At 46.6% G+C, this 17646-nt stretch overlaps 1 protein-coding gene across 1 annotated transcript in view; it reads right to left on the bottom strand.

Moving 5' to 3' along the window:
* Positions 1-17646, bottom strand: part of LOC144112008 (uncharacterized) — an 80933-nt gene that overhangs the window by 18169 nt on the left and 45118 nt on the right. The window contains exons 7-8 of the mRNA XM_077645090.1: positions 13738-13879; positions 7601-7870 (exon numbers count right to left, since the gene is read on the bottom strand). Coding sequence (XP_077501216.1) covers positions 7601-7870; positions 13738-13879 — 412 coding nt within the window. The remainder of the gene's footprint in view (positions 1-7600; positions 7871-13737; positions 13880-17646) is intronic.

Raw genomic sequence — 17646 nt, 5'->3', positions numbered from 1 at the left:
CTGCTGCGCTTCAGCGAAAACTCGGCATTTGCGGATTTCGGTTTGCCGATCTCGACGCAGGCGATTACGCTTTGAAGCGAAAAGCTTCATTCACTACGCCAGTCAGCTCGAGCCGTCAATGTGGCAGAGCTTCACCTTGAGGAGCTTTAGAGGTCAAACTTCTGTGCGAAGACTGGTGGCGGCATGTGACTTTGGGGCATAGACACGTAGGCCACCAAGTGGGCCGTGACCAGGGTCAAGGTCAAGGTTACGCATAAATGACAATGACGTCAAGGGCATGACGTCATAACTGAGGTGGTGTGATACATGACGTCACGGTGCTGAAGCGACTGCCGCGAGGAGAGAGCGACATATATGCTTGACCGCATTCTGCGGCCCCGTTTGCAATGGAGGATGAAGAGCAGCATCCTGCTGTTCTCGCTCGCCGAGCAGCTACGAATAACCGAAGAAATGAAGCGAAGAAGCCGTCAAGAGAAAGAAGTCGTCGTCGCTGTGGGCTACAACAACAAAGATCCCAAACGCGACACGACGTTCATACCAGTAGTTTAAGAAAGGTCTGACCTGGAAACACATTCTGCACAACACAACACAACAACCCAAAGGGGAGTCATCCTAGAGTTAGTGCTTTTCGCTTCGAGCCTGTTAAACCAGGGCTTAACTACCAGCTAATTTTTTCATCATGCACGGCTCAACGAAGTACCGTTGTCAAACCGGCTACGATACAAAAGTTACCATAATACGCAAGCTCTGTGTGCAGTTTCACCGCAGACGAGCCAGCGGTTGAGGCGGGGAAATTTTTTAAAGCCTTCACGATAAAAATGCACAATACTCTATAAATGGTTTTCGAAGCTCATCGTTGCCTTTCATAGAGTCCACACCCAGGCACAACAGCCGTGAAAACTGAGCGAGGTCACATGTCAGAAAAACATGGTACCTTTAATGTAGTTAAACCAAGTAGCCTTGAGAAAGCTTGCGTTTAGCCTGAATGGGTCGTGGTTTTGCTTTGCTGGGTCGTCGGCACTTCTGGCGACAATAATGGGCAGAGGTTAAACTCTCATCGACCTGTTTGCTCCAGTTTAGCACGAGGCGTGTTGGGAAGCATTGCGAATAGTTCATGCGAATATCAAATATTTTTAGCCTAATAAGGTGGGTTTATGGGAGTTTAACGTCCCAAAGCGACGCAGGCTATGAGCGACGCCGTAGTGAAGGGCTCCGTAAATTTAGACCACCTGGGGTTCTTTAACACGCACTGACATCGTACAGTATGCAGGCCTCTAGAATTTCGACTCCATCCAGATTCGACGGCCGCGGCCCCGATCAATCCCGCGTCTTTCGAGTCAACAGCCGAGCGCCATAACCAGTGAGCCACCGCGGCGGCTTTCGCAGTGATAAATGTTACGTTAAAAAAAAGCGGCCACAGCCAGCGTCCTTTGAATCTGATCGGCTCGCGCCGCCGCGGGTTGGACTCCCAGTTTTTTACGCTGATGTGATTTCTTTTTTAACCTAACGTGCGTCACTGTTCCTAGGCAACGGCGCAATATCAACAGATTCAAAGACCACAAGATTCTTGGTCAATACTGGGGAGCGTATGAGTGCCTTCGCACTAAAATAAACAGAAGTTCAATGAAACCGTTTGCGATGGCAGCTAGACGAGTTGTACGTCTTACCGCGGTTCTAATCTGGGAGCCGAGAGTAGCGCGGCAGCCAAGAGAAGCTCGAACGAAGCTAATCTTTTGACAATATGCGTAGTGCAAAACGCAACATTTTATATTATCAAAAGAAATGATCCAGTATGGCATCCCATACTACGTGGCTAGCACACAACCTGCGCGTTCGTGCCTGTAAATTTTTAAGAGCGTTTCGAGATCATCACGTTTCGAGATTTCGTGGGGTCTGCTACCACCATGAGATCACAGCGCTATCTGTGGCAGCAACTAGAAAACAGCACATCTCGCACTGAGACTTGTAGCGCCATCTGCAGTAGCATTGTAGAAACAACCACCTGCCGTGTGCCATGGTGACGTCATGGTCCAATATGGTGGAAAGAGGTGAAACAATGTGAGTATGACATCAGGGGAGGAAATGGCAGCATACTTTCGGTTTCTCGAATCCAAGATGGCGGCCAATAAATTTGGTTGTGCCCTACTAGGGTCCCTAGAAATATTTGCTAGTGTGGCGTCCGCCGGCTGCAGCGGGGGCTGCTGCTGAATGATAGCCGCGGTGGCGCTGCGAGCAACCGGCGTGCCATGCCAGCCATGACGTCTGCGGTAGACGCATGCGTTTCGCCCCGCGAAAAAAATTCACTGCGCCTTTTCAGATGCCTTGGGCATGCGATTGCACTGTTTTTTTTCCTTTTAGCTTAGTCGTGGTTTTTCAGTGTGCATTTCAGTTATCGGTGTAGCGGCGCAAACGATTTTTTTGCGAACAAATTTTGTGCGCGTACTCCAGATGCAAAGGTGAAACGAACCCACTTATTTTCACACTTTATTCTTCCTTCTGTATACTGCGGCCGTGCCGTATTATAATACCGTCTTTTGAGGAATTTAAATAAAAATTCCTTGCACCAAAAACATCACCCAGGATTCTAAACCCCACAACCGTCTGTGCGCGCAACAAAGCGCTATTGACAGTGGCTTTCTCATTCATGCTATTCATCCGACCTCAACTTCTACGGACTCCGAATGAAGTTAGAAGACAGATTGAGCACTGGAAAGTTCTAGATGCACGCACAATTAAAACATGTAAGATGAGAACCTGAGCCCTGTAAATCACGTGCTTTAGGCCAACTGCAAGAACGCATTCCTTAAGGCTTAGGCAACCGAGTTACAGAAGTAATGAACACAAACATGCATTCTAAGTAGTTCCTTCGAATCCCGTGCTTGGTACGATAGCATTATTAGCTCATGCAATGTAGGTAAAATGTACTGTCACGGATAAGATACCCAAGGATCACTAATGTATGACACATTATAAAAAGCGTTATTGAACACTTTTATTTCCATCACTTTGCACTAAGGCTGCCCACATTTTTGTTTGCACCACCGACTGGCATCTTCTCTTTAACAGCTTCAGCTGCTCTTTCTTGGCTGCTCTGTCAACATTGATAGACTTCGTGTAGAAGCGCAGACGAAGAAGAATATTGAATTTTATTATGCCATTAACAATCTCGCGTCCATGTTTCACACATGCCAGAGACCGAAAATGTACATATGTTAAAAAATCAGCGAGGTCAACAATGCTTTTTTCGTGCAACGTATTCATACTAAAATATGTGGTGAAGCTGTCTTCAAGGACGGTGATAATTTTCGAGGGGCCAGACGGATAGAGTAAGCCACCATTATCAAAGTTTGCTTTGAAAACTGCAGCCCGATCATTTTCTGTAGCCAATGCTTTTTCAGTCGACAAGGCTGACGCACATTCTATGAACTGGCTTTTTTTCAGAGCTTTTATAGCTATGTAGCCGGAGATATAATAAATTAACATCTCGTGGCTTTTTCCTATCACACAGGCACTGTGGTCAGACGTAATACTTCTACGTGGAGCACAAGATACCAATGCAGTTTCTGCATCATTGAGCGATCCTTTATAAATAAGGCTGTCGAGAATAGCCAGCACGATCTCGCTGCACGGCTGTTTCTTTGGCATCGAACCTAAGGAAGTGACCACTTCTGGTGCACAGTTTCCCGATGATGATGGTTTCGCAAGATTGTAAAATGCGAGTGTATCAACGGTAACCAAAACCTGAGCGGCATTCGGATGGTCACTAGTTTCTGATGATTGCTGAACGATGCTAAATACGCTTTCAAGCCTGTCTTGGCTGAAGTTTGCAGCCATCAGATATTTAAAGCCATGTGTGTTGAGATGTGCAACTAAACTAAGTGTGCTCTGAATTGAAACACGGTCTTAAAACACGGTCTTCAAACTGTGGATGCGCTTTTGTAAGCATGTTCTACCTGGAAGAGCCAGGATGTTGCGTCGCCGTATATGTTCATACAACTTAGGGCTCTTCGTTCGCATCAGAATGCATTCAAGTAGCCACTCATTGGAATATTCCATCCCTTTCGTTGACTTGCGTTTGGCTGCCTCAAAACAAGTTCTGACAGCAAGGGGCTGCTTAGGAGGAAGGTCACTAACCCTTCTTTCAAACTCTGTTGCTAAAAGCTGTTCATTTTCATTTTTCATTTCATCTAGAGCCTTTCAAAGCTTTGCCACCTTGTCTTTCATACGTCGCACTGCCCGAGATTCTGAAGTCGGTGTCTTCTTTAGGCACGGCACCCTTTATTTCTTCCTCCTTGACCGGGTGTTTTGAGTTAGCTTTCGCAAGTATTCGCAAGCTATGCATGCTGTATCCGAAGGAATGGATCAGTTTACAGCAAAGTAACGCCCATTTGAAGCCGTAAAAGATTTGCTTACGGGCTTCAATCCTTAGCCAGGGCACATACTGAGTTTTGCAATGTCCTGAAGAAAATTTATTGCCTTTTCTGTGGATTGGACGTCTAACTCCTTCACTTTTTTTTCTCAAATATACAGAGTAGCCGTCATGGTAGCGTCATCCGAATCACGGAGCAGAACTCGTCGACTTACGTATAAGGCGTCGTGAGAGCCGTCCTCACTTGAGTGGCACTGTGCGAATGTTACTTGCTGAGCATACGAAAAGTCAACATTTATCCAAGATTGTGGTGGCTGCAGCTCTCTGCATTCCCTGAGCACAATCGTATCACATCATCCACCGCCGCTAGATTCTTCAACCACCTCCACTGGTGCTTCAGGATCAATGCGCTTTTTTTTCTCTTCTGGTGCTCTGACTCCCGGCGATTGCTTCTGCTCGCATAAGTTTCTATCCTTCCTCTTCCGAGGCAGGGGTTTCGAGATATACTTAGTGGTGTCCGGAAACAGTGTAGGAACAGCATCCTTTCCGAGTTGCGGCACATCATGGGGAATTTCCATTACCTTACCCGGAAAACTCTCTTAAAACTTCGCTCAATAAAGCACGGTTCGAAATGTCGCTCGCAAACGACACTAGCTTCGTCGAGCACTCTGTCGCCGCGCTTCATGTTACGTCCCTTGGTGTCCTGAAGAGAGAGCATTTCACATTTCAGGAACGGTAGCCGCTCTTGCATCCCAGCCCGAAACACGTCCTGTCGCACTTGTCAAGACATGACGCGATCACACATTCATAAGAACACGCACACCAACATACACGCAAGTTAGCGTTCACGGGTTTGGCAAAAAAACACCAGTATTCTGAGCTCGCGACCAGGGAGCAGCGCGCAACACTTCCGCAGCCACGGCAGGCACGGCACGACCGCCTTTGCAGGCACAACGTTCCGAATGTGTACAGCGCCACCTGCGCATTCATACGAGGCGCAGACAACCGGTTCTGTAGAGAGCTCCGCGTGAAGGGCAGAGAAGCAAGTATTTCTAGGCACCCCAGCCCTACCATCCCTTTCCCCCCTCACCCCCAAAAATTTCCTGTAACGAGGAGGTATTAACTGTCCCGTTACGGGACCAATACGTACGCATAGAATCGTACCGCTATATATACTATGACAAGTGGCACCCAATCGGGGACAGTTAAGTACCGAATTTGGTAGGCAAATAAAACCCTATTAGTTGTGGTAATGAAATAAATCCGGAATTAAATAATAGGTAAATATTGTATACATGCAATTACTAATTGAAGCGTTGCCATATCGCACCGCAAGCCGAATTGTAGGCTCACCTTCACCCCCCGAACGAAGTAAATTCTGTTTGGGACGTTTTTTTTTTTTTTTTTTTTGGGGGGGGGGGGTGTAACTTGACAACGGTTAGACGTGCTTCGTAATTTCTCTGATAGATGGCACTAGGCGTCAATCGCTCTGCTAATAACGCTCGTTTACTTCAACGTCTTCCAGACGGTGGCGGCCTTTATTTAACCGTCCCCAACGCCGGGGATTACAAGTAGCGCGCATCAAGCATTTTGTTTATGGCTTGGCCCCTTTCGAGGCTCGCAAAAATTCCACAATAATTGATCTTACCAAACTCCGCAGCGTCCTGCTGCCGCTGTATTTTCGTCTGTGCGACAAGATGGGAGTTTTGAGTCGCTAAAGGTCTTTGAGCGAAACTTGTTTCACCCATTGTAGGATAACTGACCTGACCCCCGCCTGACCACCTGACCAACGAGTGACCTGGCCACCGCTGACAAGCATGCCAGAGGAGCACGCTGTAGTGGCCCGGTGGATAAGAATTTTTGCCGCTGAGAACGAAATCGCGTGGTTGGAGTTCGGCTGCGGCGAACTGATTTAATGGAGGAGAAATCCGGAAGCACGCATATTCTATACGTGTTAAGTTCACGATAAAGAACCCAAGTGTCGAAAACTATTCCGGAGCCTTCCAAAACGGCCTTTATCATAGCTCCTGTGAAGCTTCAGAACATGAAAACGCACATACCATGCCAATAAATATCATTGGTGGTGATTAGCGCGAGTTCGGCGAAAAGCCATATGCAGCGAGGGCTGATATTTGCGATCGTGCGTGGTAGCGTTTGTTTGGGATGATAACACATCGTGAGTGCCGGATAAATTTAGGGGCGAAAGTTCATGTAAGCTTCGTTCGGAAACAGTGAAAGCGCAGCCAGGTGGTGCTCGGTAAATTAAACAACGTAAGCCATTTCTGTAGGTAGCCTCAAAATCTGAGCAGAGTGGGTGATTTGTTGGGAAACGGGAATTTCCATCAGTGCCCTGTTAAAAAAACGTTTCGAATGCCTGGGAAATTTTCGGATTCTTCAAAGTATTAGAATAATTGTGCATATACACCATAATATATTTTTTGTGCATGCAAACAATTTGCAGCAATATTTAGGCCTACGAAGGGGCATTTAAGTTTCTATTACTCGTTTTTTTCTATAGAAGTCCGCATTAAAATCCTGTCTTAAGCATGTCTTCATCTCGGGCCTATTGATTAATCGTTTCAAAAGCAAAAGAGGCATGTGACGGGACCGCAACATGGAAAGCTGCACTACGAAGCGGTGGCTTGCGGGCGAAAGCTGTGTCCACTCTCATCTCACAATGACCCGAGGGTTGGGAAAGCCGAGTTAAACAGTTGGCAACCATACCCAGCAATTGTGGACACCAGCATTTTTGAGCGGGAAACCGTTTATGAGCGCTATTCTTTCTTCTAATGTAAGATTTCACTACAACAATCAATATATCCGCAGACAACCCGACGGCAGTCTTGTATTTGTTTTCTATTCCCGTTTTTGCTATAGTCAAAGGCGTTCCCCATTGGTTTTCTATGACAGTCTTAACTGTTCTATGGAAACACTTTAAACGAAAGATAGTGCTACATGTCAGAATAATGAACCATTACCTTCGATAATTTAATAACAGTGTCTTACAATTTTCTAAATTTCAAATTTTTTTCCCGAGAAAGCTGGACGTGTTCACGTTTAAATTCTAGGGCCACACGTTTCGCATGCATCACCAAACGTCCGAGTGTGTACCGCGATGCCATGTGTATTCTGGACTTTATGGCCCAGCTTTCCTGCGTACTTTTCTGGCGTCGGTGATGCTTCCGCATCACTGGTTATAATGCGAAAGCCATTCAGCACGACCACTCATACCAGCCACGAGATCCCGCAGTCTCTGGGCCTCCCTCTGCTCTTCGTGGCTTCCCGGTTGGAGTAGTCGCCTGGGCACCACAAAAGCTCGAGCCGCCTCGCCGTACTCGGGGTGGGGCACTCCAACGACGACCACTTGGCGTACTTCAGGGTCGGAGGACAGCAGCTCTTCGAGCTCGGCGGGGGCCACCTGTTGGTCCATGCACTTGATCAGGTCTTTCAGCCGGCTACACACGTAGAAGCGGCCGTCGGGAGTGTAGTAGCCCAAGTCGCCTGCAGCAGGAAGAGAGGGATCAGCAGTGCAAAAGCCTCGTATTCTTTCTTTCGAATTCTATATCTTATGCACTTCTATTTCAAAAGCTCCGGCGAAAAATTCCTTAGCGGCAGCCATTAATGAAACATTCAGTCATTACATCTAAAAAAACTCTGGATTGTGGCTCAGCTCTCTTGTCGGCATCCTAACTAGCTTCTATGAGTAGAACTGAAAGAAATAAAATTTATTATACATCCTTCTGTTCACGCAGTCGTTTGACAACATTCCACAAATCACAATTTTATATACTTCAGGTGCATTTCATACTAATGGGGAGGTAAGCTTCTTAAAAAAGCGACCCTCGCTGGCTTTCACTAGCTTTCATCCGGCATCTCACCATGATTATATGCCCAGCTGCCTGACTCTTTTTACATCAGCAGCTGTTAATGAGAAAATCCGTGAGAATCCCGCAGTTGGTGTAAGCATTCGAATGTCCTCGGAGAACGACGATGGTATTGAGAGGAAAGAGAGCACAGGTGCGGTGCGGGCAGAAGCGTGTGAAGAGGAGAGAGAGCGCAAGCCTTTGCTTCGAGCCGCATGCTTCCTTCGTCGTGTAGGGCTGAAGCGCGCGGTGACGACAAGCGGGTGTCAAGCGCTATGAGGAAATTATTTTGAAATATACAAAATTCTCACTAATCGTTTTTTGTTCGCACTTCGCCAATCGGACGCGGGATGAAATCCTAGCTGTGGAAGCCGCTTTGCAATTCAGGTAAAACACTACAGGTGTCCGTTTTATGCGTTGTCAGTGCACAGTAAAGAGGCACTGAGGACAAATGGAAGTTGGCCTGAATGGATGGCTTGCAGCATTCTAACCACAAAGAAAACACTCTAAATGAAAACTGGGTGTTCACAAGCTAGAAAACAGCAAGCAGCGAAATACAGGTGTCTCCACCGCGGGCCGATTTCGCAAGTAAAATTCATGAGTCGACATCGTTTTTTGTGCAGATCCCAGAGTCTATTCACCTCAAAACGGCTATACACCGCTATTCACCTCAAAACGCCGTCAACTTGTCCGTCGTTGTATGGACGTGACGTCTTTGAATCGACTTCCGGAAAGTTTTTTAACTAAATATTCTCGCCGATAAATCCGTTATTTCTCGCCGGATAAACGTCACCATAGCGGGAAAGAGCCTGAGAATCAGTCTTTACTGATAACAATAATTGGATGCAGCTGCCCTCAGTGCCCCATTATAGAACGCCACGTGGTAGAAATTATTCTTCCGGTGCCTTCGACTACGGTGTCTCTTCCTTCTGCCCTTCTGCATTGCGCGGTTTAGTTTCTCGTTCTGATGTGTTTAACATCCACAGCAATGATTCTCCACAAGGGGCTCTTACATCTGGTGTCAAGTCTTGCCAGAGACCTTCAAATGCTACTGGATATCGGCTACACTGTGTACGCGGAAGACATTACTATTTTTATAGCTAAAGGCTCGTGAGCACAAGAGGAATAATTCCTTCAAGCGGCCGCTGCAATAGTCGAAGCCTTCGGAGTAGACTCCATTGCGCACGCGAAAAATCGGAACTAAGAGTCCACGGCCGTTGCTACAAGCCGCCCGACCCTATTAACCTCCATACTGAAGGCCATATTGCAGAATCAGACAAAGTTCGGTTTAGAGGGCTCTTGCTACAATTATTGGGTTAGCATGACATGCGTCTTACAAGCGTATACATGCGTCTTACATGCGTCTTACACATGCGTCTTACAAGCATTGAGAGGCTCAACTGACTAGCGTATCTTTGGAAGACCAGCTAAAGTGCATCGACTAGGTTCTCGAAACAACTCCGACCCCTTGAGTTCTGGAATGAGGACCCCACCTATCTGATCACCCACCCACTGGCAACGCCTGTTCTTCAATGAACTTTATTCTGTCTCTCTTGGTGAGAGTGAGAGGTTTACTGCGCCTTTCCTTTCCTCACAACCAATTTATTTTTTTTCCTTCAGCCACGTACTTTATCGACGACGTCGTGACACACGAGGCATTCGTCGTCGACAATGCTTCATAGAACTTTACTGTCGAAAGCGATTCAACGCAGTCGACAACACCACGAAATGCCGATGTTCAACAGGTAGTGCTGTATAACTACCGCTGGATCTAATTTTTTTCAGGCCAACGGAAAGCTTGCTTCCTAGGCTGCTGTATTTCGCAACCGTTTTAATGGAAATGCTTTAGAAAATTTTTACTCAGAACATTTAAATCAGTGCATGCGCCTGTTGCTATGTGCCCCAAGCTGAAATCCATGATCAGTGAGCGCGATGGCGATTCCACGTCGGCAAAAGCGCTGTAACAAAACCTAGTATAAATCTCAGAGATTAATAAGATAATTTTAGTATATGTAGCAGCGTCTATTTCAGTTTCCAAACCAAACCTTTTGTGGCACAGTGATTTACGCATCATCGACGAAAGTTTTAATAGACCGTGGTTGCCGCTCCATCCAAAAAATTCAAAACACTGTGGCACAATCTAGTTACAAAAGCTAAAAGTGCATGGTCGACAATGCGAAGGGCGCTTTGCTTTTCATCAAATGGTGCAATATAGAGAGTGTTAATTTTATTAAAACATGAATACTCTCGAAAGAAAAAACAGTACACTTAAAACTAATAAGCAATATTTTGTCAAGAAGTGGTCACGTGTTGGACTACTCTGACAATGGCGGGTTCGCCACAAGATGGCTTTTTATGCGATTTTCAATTACACATTAAAATTATAAATCCTCGTTTCTTTGATATAGCAGTGCTCAATACTTAGTTTGAGGCATGATCTTTTAATTTCCGCCATAATCTGATTGCTCATTTTGGTCAGCATTTGGTCCCTTTTAAAGTGCGCAAAGGCTGCTGTACGAAGTGTATTGTAGGAAAGAAAGGGGGAGCAAAGCCTGCGGTTGTGCGGGGCCTCATCTTGCCTGGCGGGCGTGCAGTGATTACCTAGTCAAGGCCAGGATGTGATGCAGGGTGAGGCAGTGCATTATTTCCGTGACACGAAGGCTACGCTTGCCTTTGCAAGGTTGTTTATATCATACCACCTGCTTTCTCTAGGCAACTGATTTTATTAAACAAAATCAGCTTTCTGAACCGGATTGCAGTTTCCAGTCTTCTCCCTGCAGTATGACGACGGTGTAAACTGGCGGTAGCTTGGATGAGTTGCTTTGTGATTTGTTTTGCGAATGCTCATGCTCTAGTGTGTGCTGTCTGGCTTGCAAAGAGAACTGTACGCTGAAAAAAAAACACATGTAAGGAATAAAAGAATCATTTACATAAAAAATTAAACGACGCCTGCTGCGTCAGTCGATAACAACAATGAGAGTTTACAAGGTCGTGTCTTTTTTTGCGACCCTTTCAGTTACAGTAGGCGTTCGCTGCCTCAGTTCTTGGTTGTCCCAACAATGACTTAAAGGGACACTGAGGAGAACCCTATAATTTTTTTTTTTGTTAGCAAAATCTGATAGTTTGGCATTTTATGGCTTTGTTTCCGCTTGTCCGGTAGCGAAAGATGCATTTATTTCAAAGTAATTTGGATTCGAAGTTGAAAAAGTTTTTCCCGCCGCTCCGATTCAAACTCCAGAACTCTTATGACGTCGCGGAGAACTCTTATGACGTCACAGGACGGAGCGACATGAAACGTGATGTAAACGGAGACTCCGTGATTTCTGGTAGCTAGCGGTGCGGTCTAGGAGCTGCCGAAATGAAAGCTACCGCCGCCGCACGTTGAAGGCATCTATCGGGGATCGCTACGGTCGCTCTGCTTACGTTTGAACCGGCGTCTTGCCAGCGTTGCCATGGATCCCGTTCCCGAACCCGACGACGTAGTTCTCACAAAATCTCCGGCCTGCATTATAGCGACCTCAGCCCCACAGAGCGTGCGATACTTCTGAGGGAGCACGGTTAGGTAGGCGCCGGCGGGTCGTTTCCCCCTTCCTCAGTGAGCAGCCGTTGCAAACTAAATATCATAACCCCAGTGCGGGGAGTCGCGAGGCGCCAGGACAAGGTCGGCGCGCTGCGCCCACCGGAGGCTGGCCGGGGCTTTGGGGCCAACGGATTGTGATTCCTTGAACGGCGCGGTTACACGGGGCAGCAGGTGGCGTCGAGGTCTCCCACGGTTGCAAGGGCCAAGTTATTTATTTATTTTATTGCCACAAAAAACGGATAGGTGCTCACGGGCGGTCGCGTTTAAAGTTGGCGGCTTAAAACTAAAGACGGCGCACAACGCTTCAACGGCTTCCGCTAGATCCAACGGGTCCACTGGATCGGGCTCTCTCGCCCACTTGCATGTACCTTCAGATATGTACTGTGAATGGATCAAATTAGCCGAGAGCTCGAAAAGAACAGCTCCGCCCAACTGCCGAAGTTATTGAATTACGTCACAACGCGCGCCTCGCCGCGGAGCCGAATCATTGTGGCCGGGCCGGCGGTGGCTGGCGCACTCGGCGCGAAATAGAGACATGCTCCAAGTCTCCCGCCAGTGCGGTCAGAGTGCGCCGAAGCAGCCGAAGCCACCGAACGCGTCGGCGGTCAAGCGCAGTTGGAGTATAGAGGGTCTCGCTTTGACCGACGTGACGGCGCCGTGCAGCGCGCGCGCGCGCGTGTTACGCCGGAGCATAAACGCGCCTTAACTGTGTCTGCGCTTAACCGCTAACCAATGTATTCCGTGGCGGAATCTATGGGAGCCACTGAATCCCCCCGCCCATTCACTGACTAAAAAAAAAAATCCTGTGCCGAGGTTCGGAATCGAACCAAGGCCTTAGGCGTTTGACGCGCAGGCGCTACCACTCCGCCACGACGGCTCAAGTTGCGGTTCTCAATAAAGGCGCGTCTAGTGAATGCACTCTTCCGATGCAGAAATCTCCGCGCTTTCGCTACGTATATCCTGGTCTAACCGAGTTAGACCATCAGCAATTTTTCTGAACTGCCTCGTACCTTGTCTTCCGTCCCTAATAAACGATTTCCGTTAAGTAGTTTGAAGATGACTGGCACAGCCGGGAATGTTTCGCCGGGTGAGCGTGCGAAGACACAAGTGCTGCCTTGTACGATTACCGACCATCGTGTCATCACCGTTTTTCATCGACCTTGGCGATCATCAAAGGTTAACGAGCACTTGAAGCTGCACTTGGAGTTCCTCTGCTGTTCGGCGCTTGTAAATCGAGGCGCGTCAAAAACAAAACCACAGGGCACGCGAAGCGCCTTAACAAAACGAAACCCTCCTGGCCGCCTGTGGCGCCGCCAAGCATCGGTTTTCTTTGCTTTCAACATTAAGGTTGTCTTTTGTCTGCCTTCCTTATGCGATAAAAGTGCACTGTCGGTTTTAAAACAAAACTTACTTCAATACTAAACCGCGCAATCTTCCTTTGTCAGCCTCAGAGATTCGCGAAGAAATGTAGGAAGGACAATTCCTCCAAGGTGGCGTCTCTTGCCCTACGACGTCACCACGCTTGTACTTGCGAGTTTGGCCTGTGGCGGCGATACCTGTATTTTGGGTCTTGCTATTTTCTACCTTACAGGAGCTTTGTTTTCAGTAAGAGCGGCGTTTTTGTGATCTGGAGCTGGTATTCTATCGATCCAAGCCAACTTCAATTTCTCCTCAGTGTCCCTTTAAGGTCAGGCAAAAATAAGAGATAAGCAGCTATGCGCCTCCTTTTTCTTCCTTTTCAGAAATCGCACTACAGAAATAATCGCTAGATAACAATCTGAATAACCAGAACGTTATACGCCGTTGGTGATAACAGCAAAATTCGTAAGGCTCTTCTACGGTATTTGCATAAAACATGGTTCTACGCCTTTCTCTTATTTCTTGAGTATGCCTTCCAAAATCGAAAATAGGCAAGGGTGTCCCACCGGTCCGGACGAAGCCGTTCTCGTAGGTTTCAGCCGTCGCCTTCGGGTTATTGAGGTAAGACTTGAAGGCGCCTGGGCTCTTCACACAAATTTCACCATGCTGGTATGGCCCCAGAGCTTTCCGGGTGTTCTCCTCCACCACCTGAGCAAAGCATAAAAACTTAAGAAATGTAAAATTCACTGATGTGATTGCGAAGGTATCTAAGACAACAAGCAGAAAAAGCATACTGGCTCAGCCAGTCTGAATCAAGTATTGCCTTGGCGAGCCTTATTTTTTGTATATATTGTCGCCGACCAACGTAGGGCGGCACGAAAAAAAGGCTTTTTTTTAATCCGAAGGCCAGAAACCCAGCAGCGTGCGTTCGAACGGGAACGTCCTATTCTTCGCTCCAACACGAGCCCAGTAATGCCGCTCGGCCGCATGGCGGCGCTCGCAGAATGTGAGTAGTGTGGCAATATAATGATCTGCTATCGCACGTTATTGCTTGTTTGCGTTCCATTTGGTTCCTCGGTTGTGTTGAATTAGTTCACGCCACTGCGATGGCAGACACTTAAAATAATGCGTAGTATAGACCATGACTTTATTGTGCTCTCAATTAACATAATTTAGTGGTTATTTCACTCCTGGGATAATCACTGCGACCTAAAAGCGCCGATGGCCGTGGATGAGGTAGCGTTAAGGCGTAGGCACCATTGTGTTTGACAGCGCGCGTGTATTAGATGAACGAAGCTAATTCGGTTTCTTAATTCCCGCAAAGATCCATAGCCTTCTCGTCAAGGGGGTCAGCCGATTTCCCTACTACTAGTTAAGGTATGGTATGATACCACTGTCCACTATCCCGAGAATGTCGAGCTGAAGCTAAATAAGTGCCAGAACCCTCTTTCGGCCAAAAATCGAGTACGACAAAAACCAAATACTACATCGTCCTTTGTCTTCCGTACAGGAGCTGCTTCCAGCACTGCCAGATGCATGAAGTCCCCGAGCACCAAACTGGGTACCGACTAGCTCCAAACTATTCTTTTGTGTTTTAGAAATGCTACATTTATTTAGGTTTAATTCCAACATTTTTTCACGCAAAAGACACGTTTCAAAGAAATTTTTAAAGAAATGTTGTCTCGCAAGTGAGGAAGATAGAGACGAAAGCTACGACGCAAACGTTCATTCGGCGGCCATAACGGGACCAATTAAATCGCAGCCACACTTCAGCAGTAAAGCTAGCTTTGCACAGAGAAAAGAACGTTCTGATTCATTATTTAATTTTCCTGCCTTCAGACGCGTCCCACAGTTGAATGCAACAAAGAATGAATGTTGACGCAGCCGGGAAGAGAACACAGGATGACACCACGCGTGACAAGAGCGTGTAGAATTCTCGTCCGTCGTGTCATAGGGAAAGACAATGGCAGTAGACACTGCTACTAATGAATTATTTTTAATGTGTTGTCATTTTATTCATGGTCTACAGATCTGCTGCGACTCACTCATGTCTAGTAGCCGATCTCAGGTTCTATTACTTGGCGACTTCAATTCGCACCATGTGACTTGGGGGTTTAAAACAAACAGCTTTGGTTCTAGGCTATTTGTTTGGGCTTCTGGCAATAATTTGATCTGCAACAATTCCGGATTGCCTACGTTTGTTCGCAGTCAATGCCGCTCTGCCTTGGATTTAACTTTTTCCTCCCCAGGAGTCTCCGTTATGTCTTGGGCGCCTGCTGACTGTGCAACAAACAGTGATCATCTACCGATTAGTTTCAAGTTTGCGTGTAAATTAACTCTTCCTGAGCTACATCAGCGCACGTTAATAAATTACAATTGCTTTAAAGACACTCTAAAATCAGCCCTCCAAATCACTTCAGACACTCGCGCTCAGATAAGTGCCGAAAGCAAGGCTGCACATCTATGTTCAGTACTGGACCATGCAAGGCAAAAGTCTGAATTTTTGGTTAAGAGAACAAAGGGTGCAATCGCGAACAATTGGTGGAATGCTGAGTGCACGCATGCATATAGACGACGGAAAGCAGCTTGGAAGAAACTTCTCATCAATCAATGCCCAAAAAATTGGCTGGATTATAAGTATGTTGCAGCAACATTTAAGCGCACTGTCGCTCGTGCAAAGGAGGAGTATAATACAAATCATTATGATTTCCTTTCCCAATCAGGAAGTAAACGAGCTTTGTTTAATTTCATGAGGCGCAACAAGGTGATTCCTCCGACTGCCAACATTGAATCCCTCGTTCAGTCCCCTGCTGACATCGCAAAGGCCTTAGAAGATATTGCGTGTGGCCTAGAGCTTCGCTTTACATCTGCTTTACCTTCTCCTACTATATTCACATGCACCTCAAGTGATTTCACTGAGGTCTCTATGCCTGAGCTCTCGCAAATTGTTCTGCGCTTATCCCCAGCGGCTCCTGGCCCCGATAAGGTCACTTCATCTATGATCAAAATTTTGTTCAATGAATCTCCTGCAGACCTGTTGGCTCTAATTAACCATTCTATTAAAGGTCCTTGGATACCGCATGAGTGGCGTCTTGCTGAAATAGTTCCATTGCTTAAAAAGCAAGGGGAGGGCTTAACTTTAGACAATATACGCCCTATTTCGTTAACATCGAACCTAGTGAAATTAGTGGAAAGGGTCCTTCTCAGCCGTGTCATGTCATTCATTTCAAAAAATGCTGTATTGAATCCATGTCAAATTGGTTTCAGGCCGGGTTGTTCAATTTGGTGTGCTCATACTGACCTTGAGAGTCGTATTAAATTAGCTCGCAATAGAAAACAGTTTGCTGCGCTTGTCACCTTGGATGTCAGTAAAGCATACGACAGCGTGGAGCACTCGACTCTATTACTAAGATTACAGGAACTCAATTTCCCAAGCTATTTTGTAGCCTGGATTTCTGTTTTTTTAGAAAACAGAGAATTTTACTGCTGCCAAAATGGTGTTTCCTCAAGGAGATTTCCACAGACAAGAGGTGTTCCGCAAGGATCAGTTCTCTCACCTGTTCTTTTTAACATTTTTCTAAGCTCAATTCCATGCATTCAAAATGTGAAAACTTATGTGTACGCCGACGATATTGCATTTTTTGCATCAGCAGGTGACATTCACACTCTTTATCGAACCCTGCAAAATTACCTCAATGTTCTTGACAACTGGCTAGGTAAAATTCATCTGTCCCTTAATGTGAAGAAATGCGCATTGTTAGTATTTCCAGTTTCTGTTCCTGTAAACATCTGCCTGGTCTACAGAAATAACATAATACCTCAAGTTCAAACGGTGAAGTATCTCGGTGTAATATATGACTCTACTCTCTCCTGGCGGCCACACATTGAGCAAGTTTCTGCAAAAGGAGTTCGGGCCATTGGCATCCTGCGCAGGCTTTGCAGTGCTAGGTCAGGCATGAGAAGGCATACGCTTCTGATGATTTATAAAATGTACGTCCGCCCAATTTTGGAGTTCGGGTGTGTTTTATTCTCAGGAGCTCTTGCCTATAAACTTCGCCCTCTTGTGCTTTTGGAGCGTGAGGCGTTGCGCCTTTGTCTGGGGCTTCCAAAATATGTCGCCAATGCTGTTCTGCACCTTGAGGCGCGAATGCCTTCGTTATCAGCTAGGTTTCGCCTGTTAACAGTTCAAACGTTTTTAAAATTGTGCGACTCACCTCTTCACGCTTCCAGTATAATATTTCTTAGTCAACCTTCCGCCTTTTTTAGTGCTGCCTGGTCTCGATTTTATACTTCGCAGATATGTTACGTGCAGTCCCTCCTTGATCGCATAAATATTCATTTCACTGATGTCCGCCAAATATATAACAACTCCTCCTCTGTCCAGATTGAATTCGATGACATTTTCCCATCGAATGCAAAGCTGCAGCCCTTCCCGCTCCTTCAGGGTCTACTGCAGGACCACCTAAGGTCCTTTC

The sequence above is a fragment of the Amblyomma americanum genome, unplaced genomic scaffold, assembly GCF_052857255.1.
Source record: "Amblyomma americanum isolate KBUSLIRL-KWMA unplaced genomic scaffold, ASM5285725v1 scaffold_26, whole genome shotgun sequence".
NCBI classification, from domain to species: domain Eukaryota; kingdom Metazoa; phylum Arthropoda; class Arachnida; order Ixodida; family Ixodidae; genus Amblyomma; species Amblyomma americanum.
Note: the sequence above shows the minus strand (reverse complement) of the source record. Positions and strands in the feature narration are given on the sequence as shown.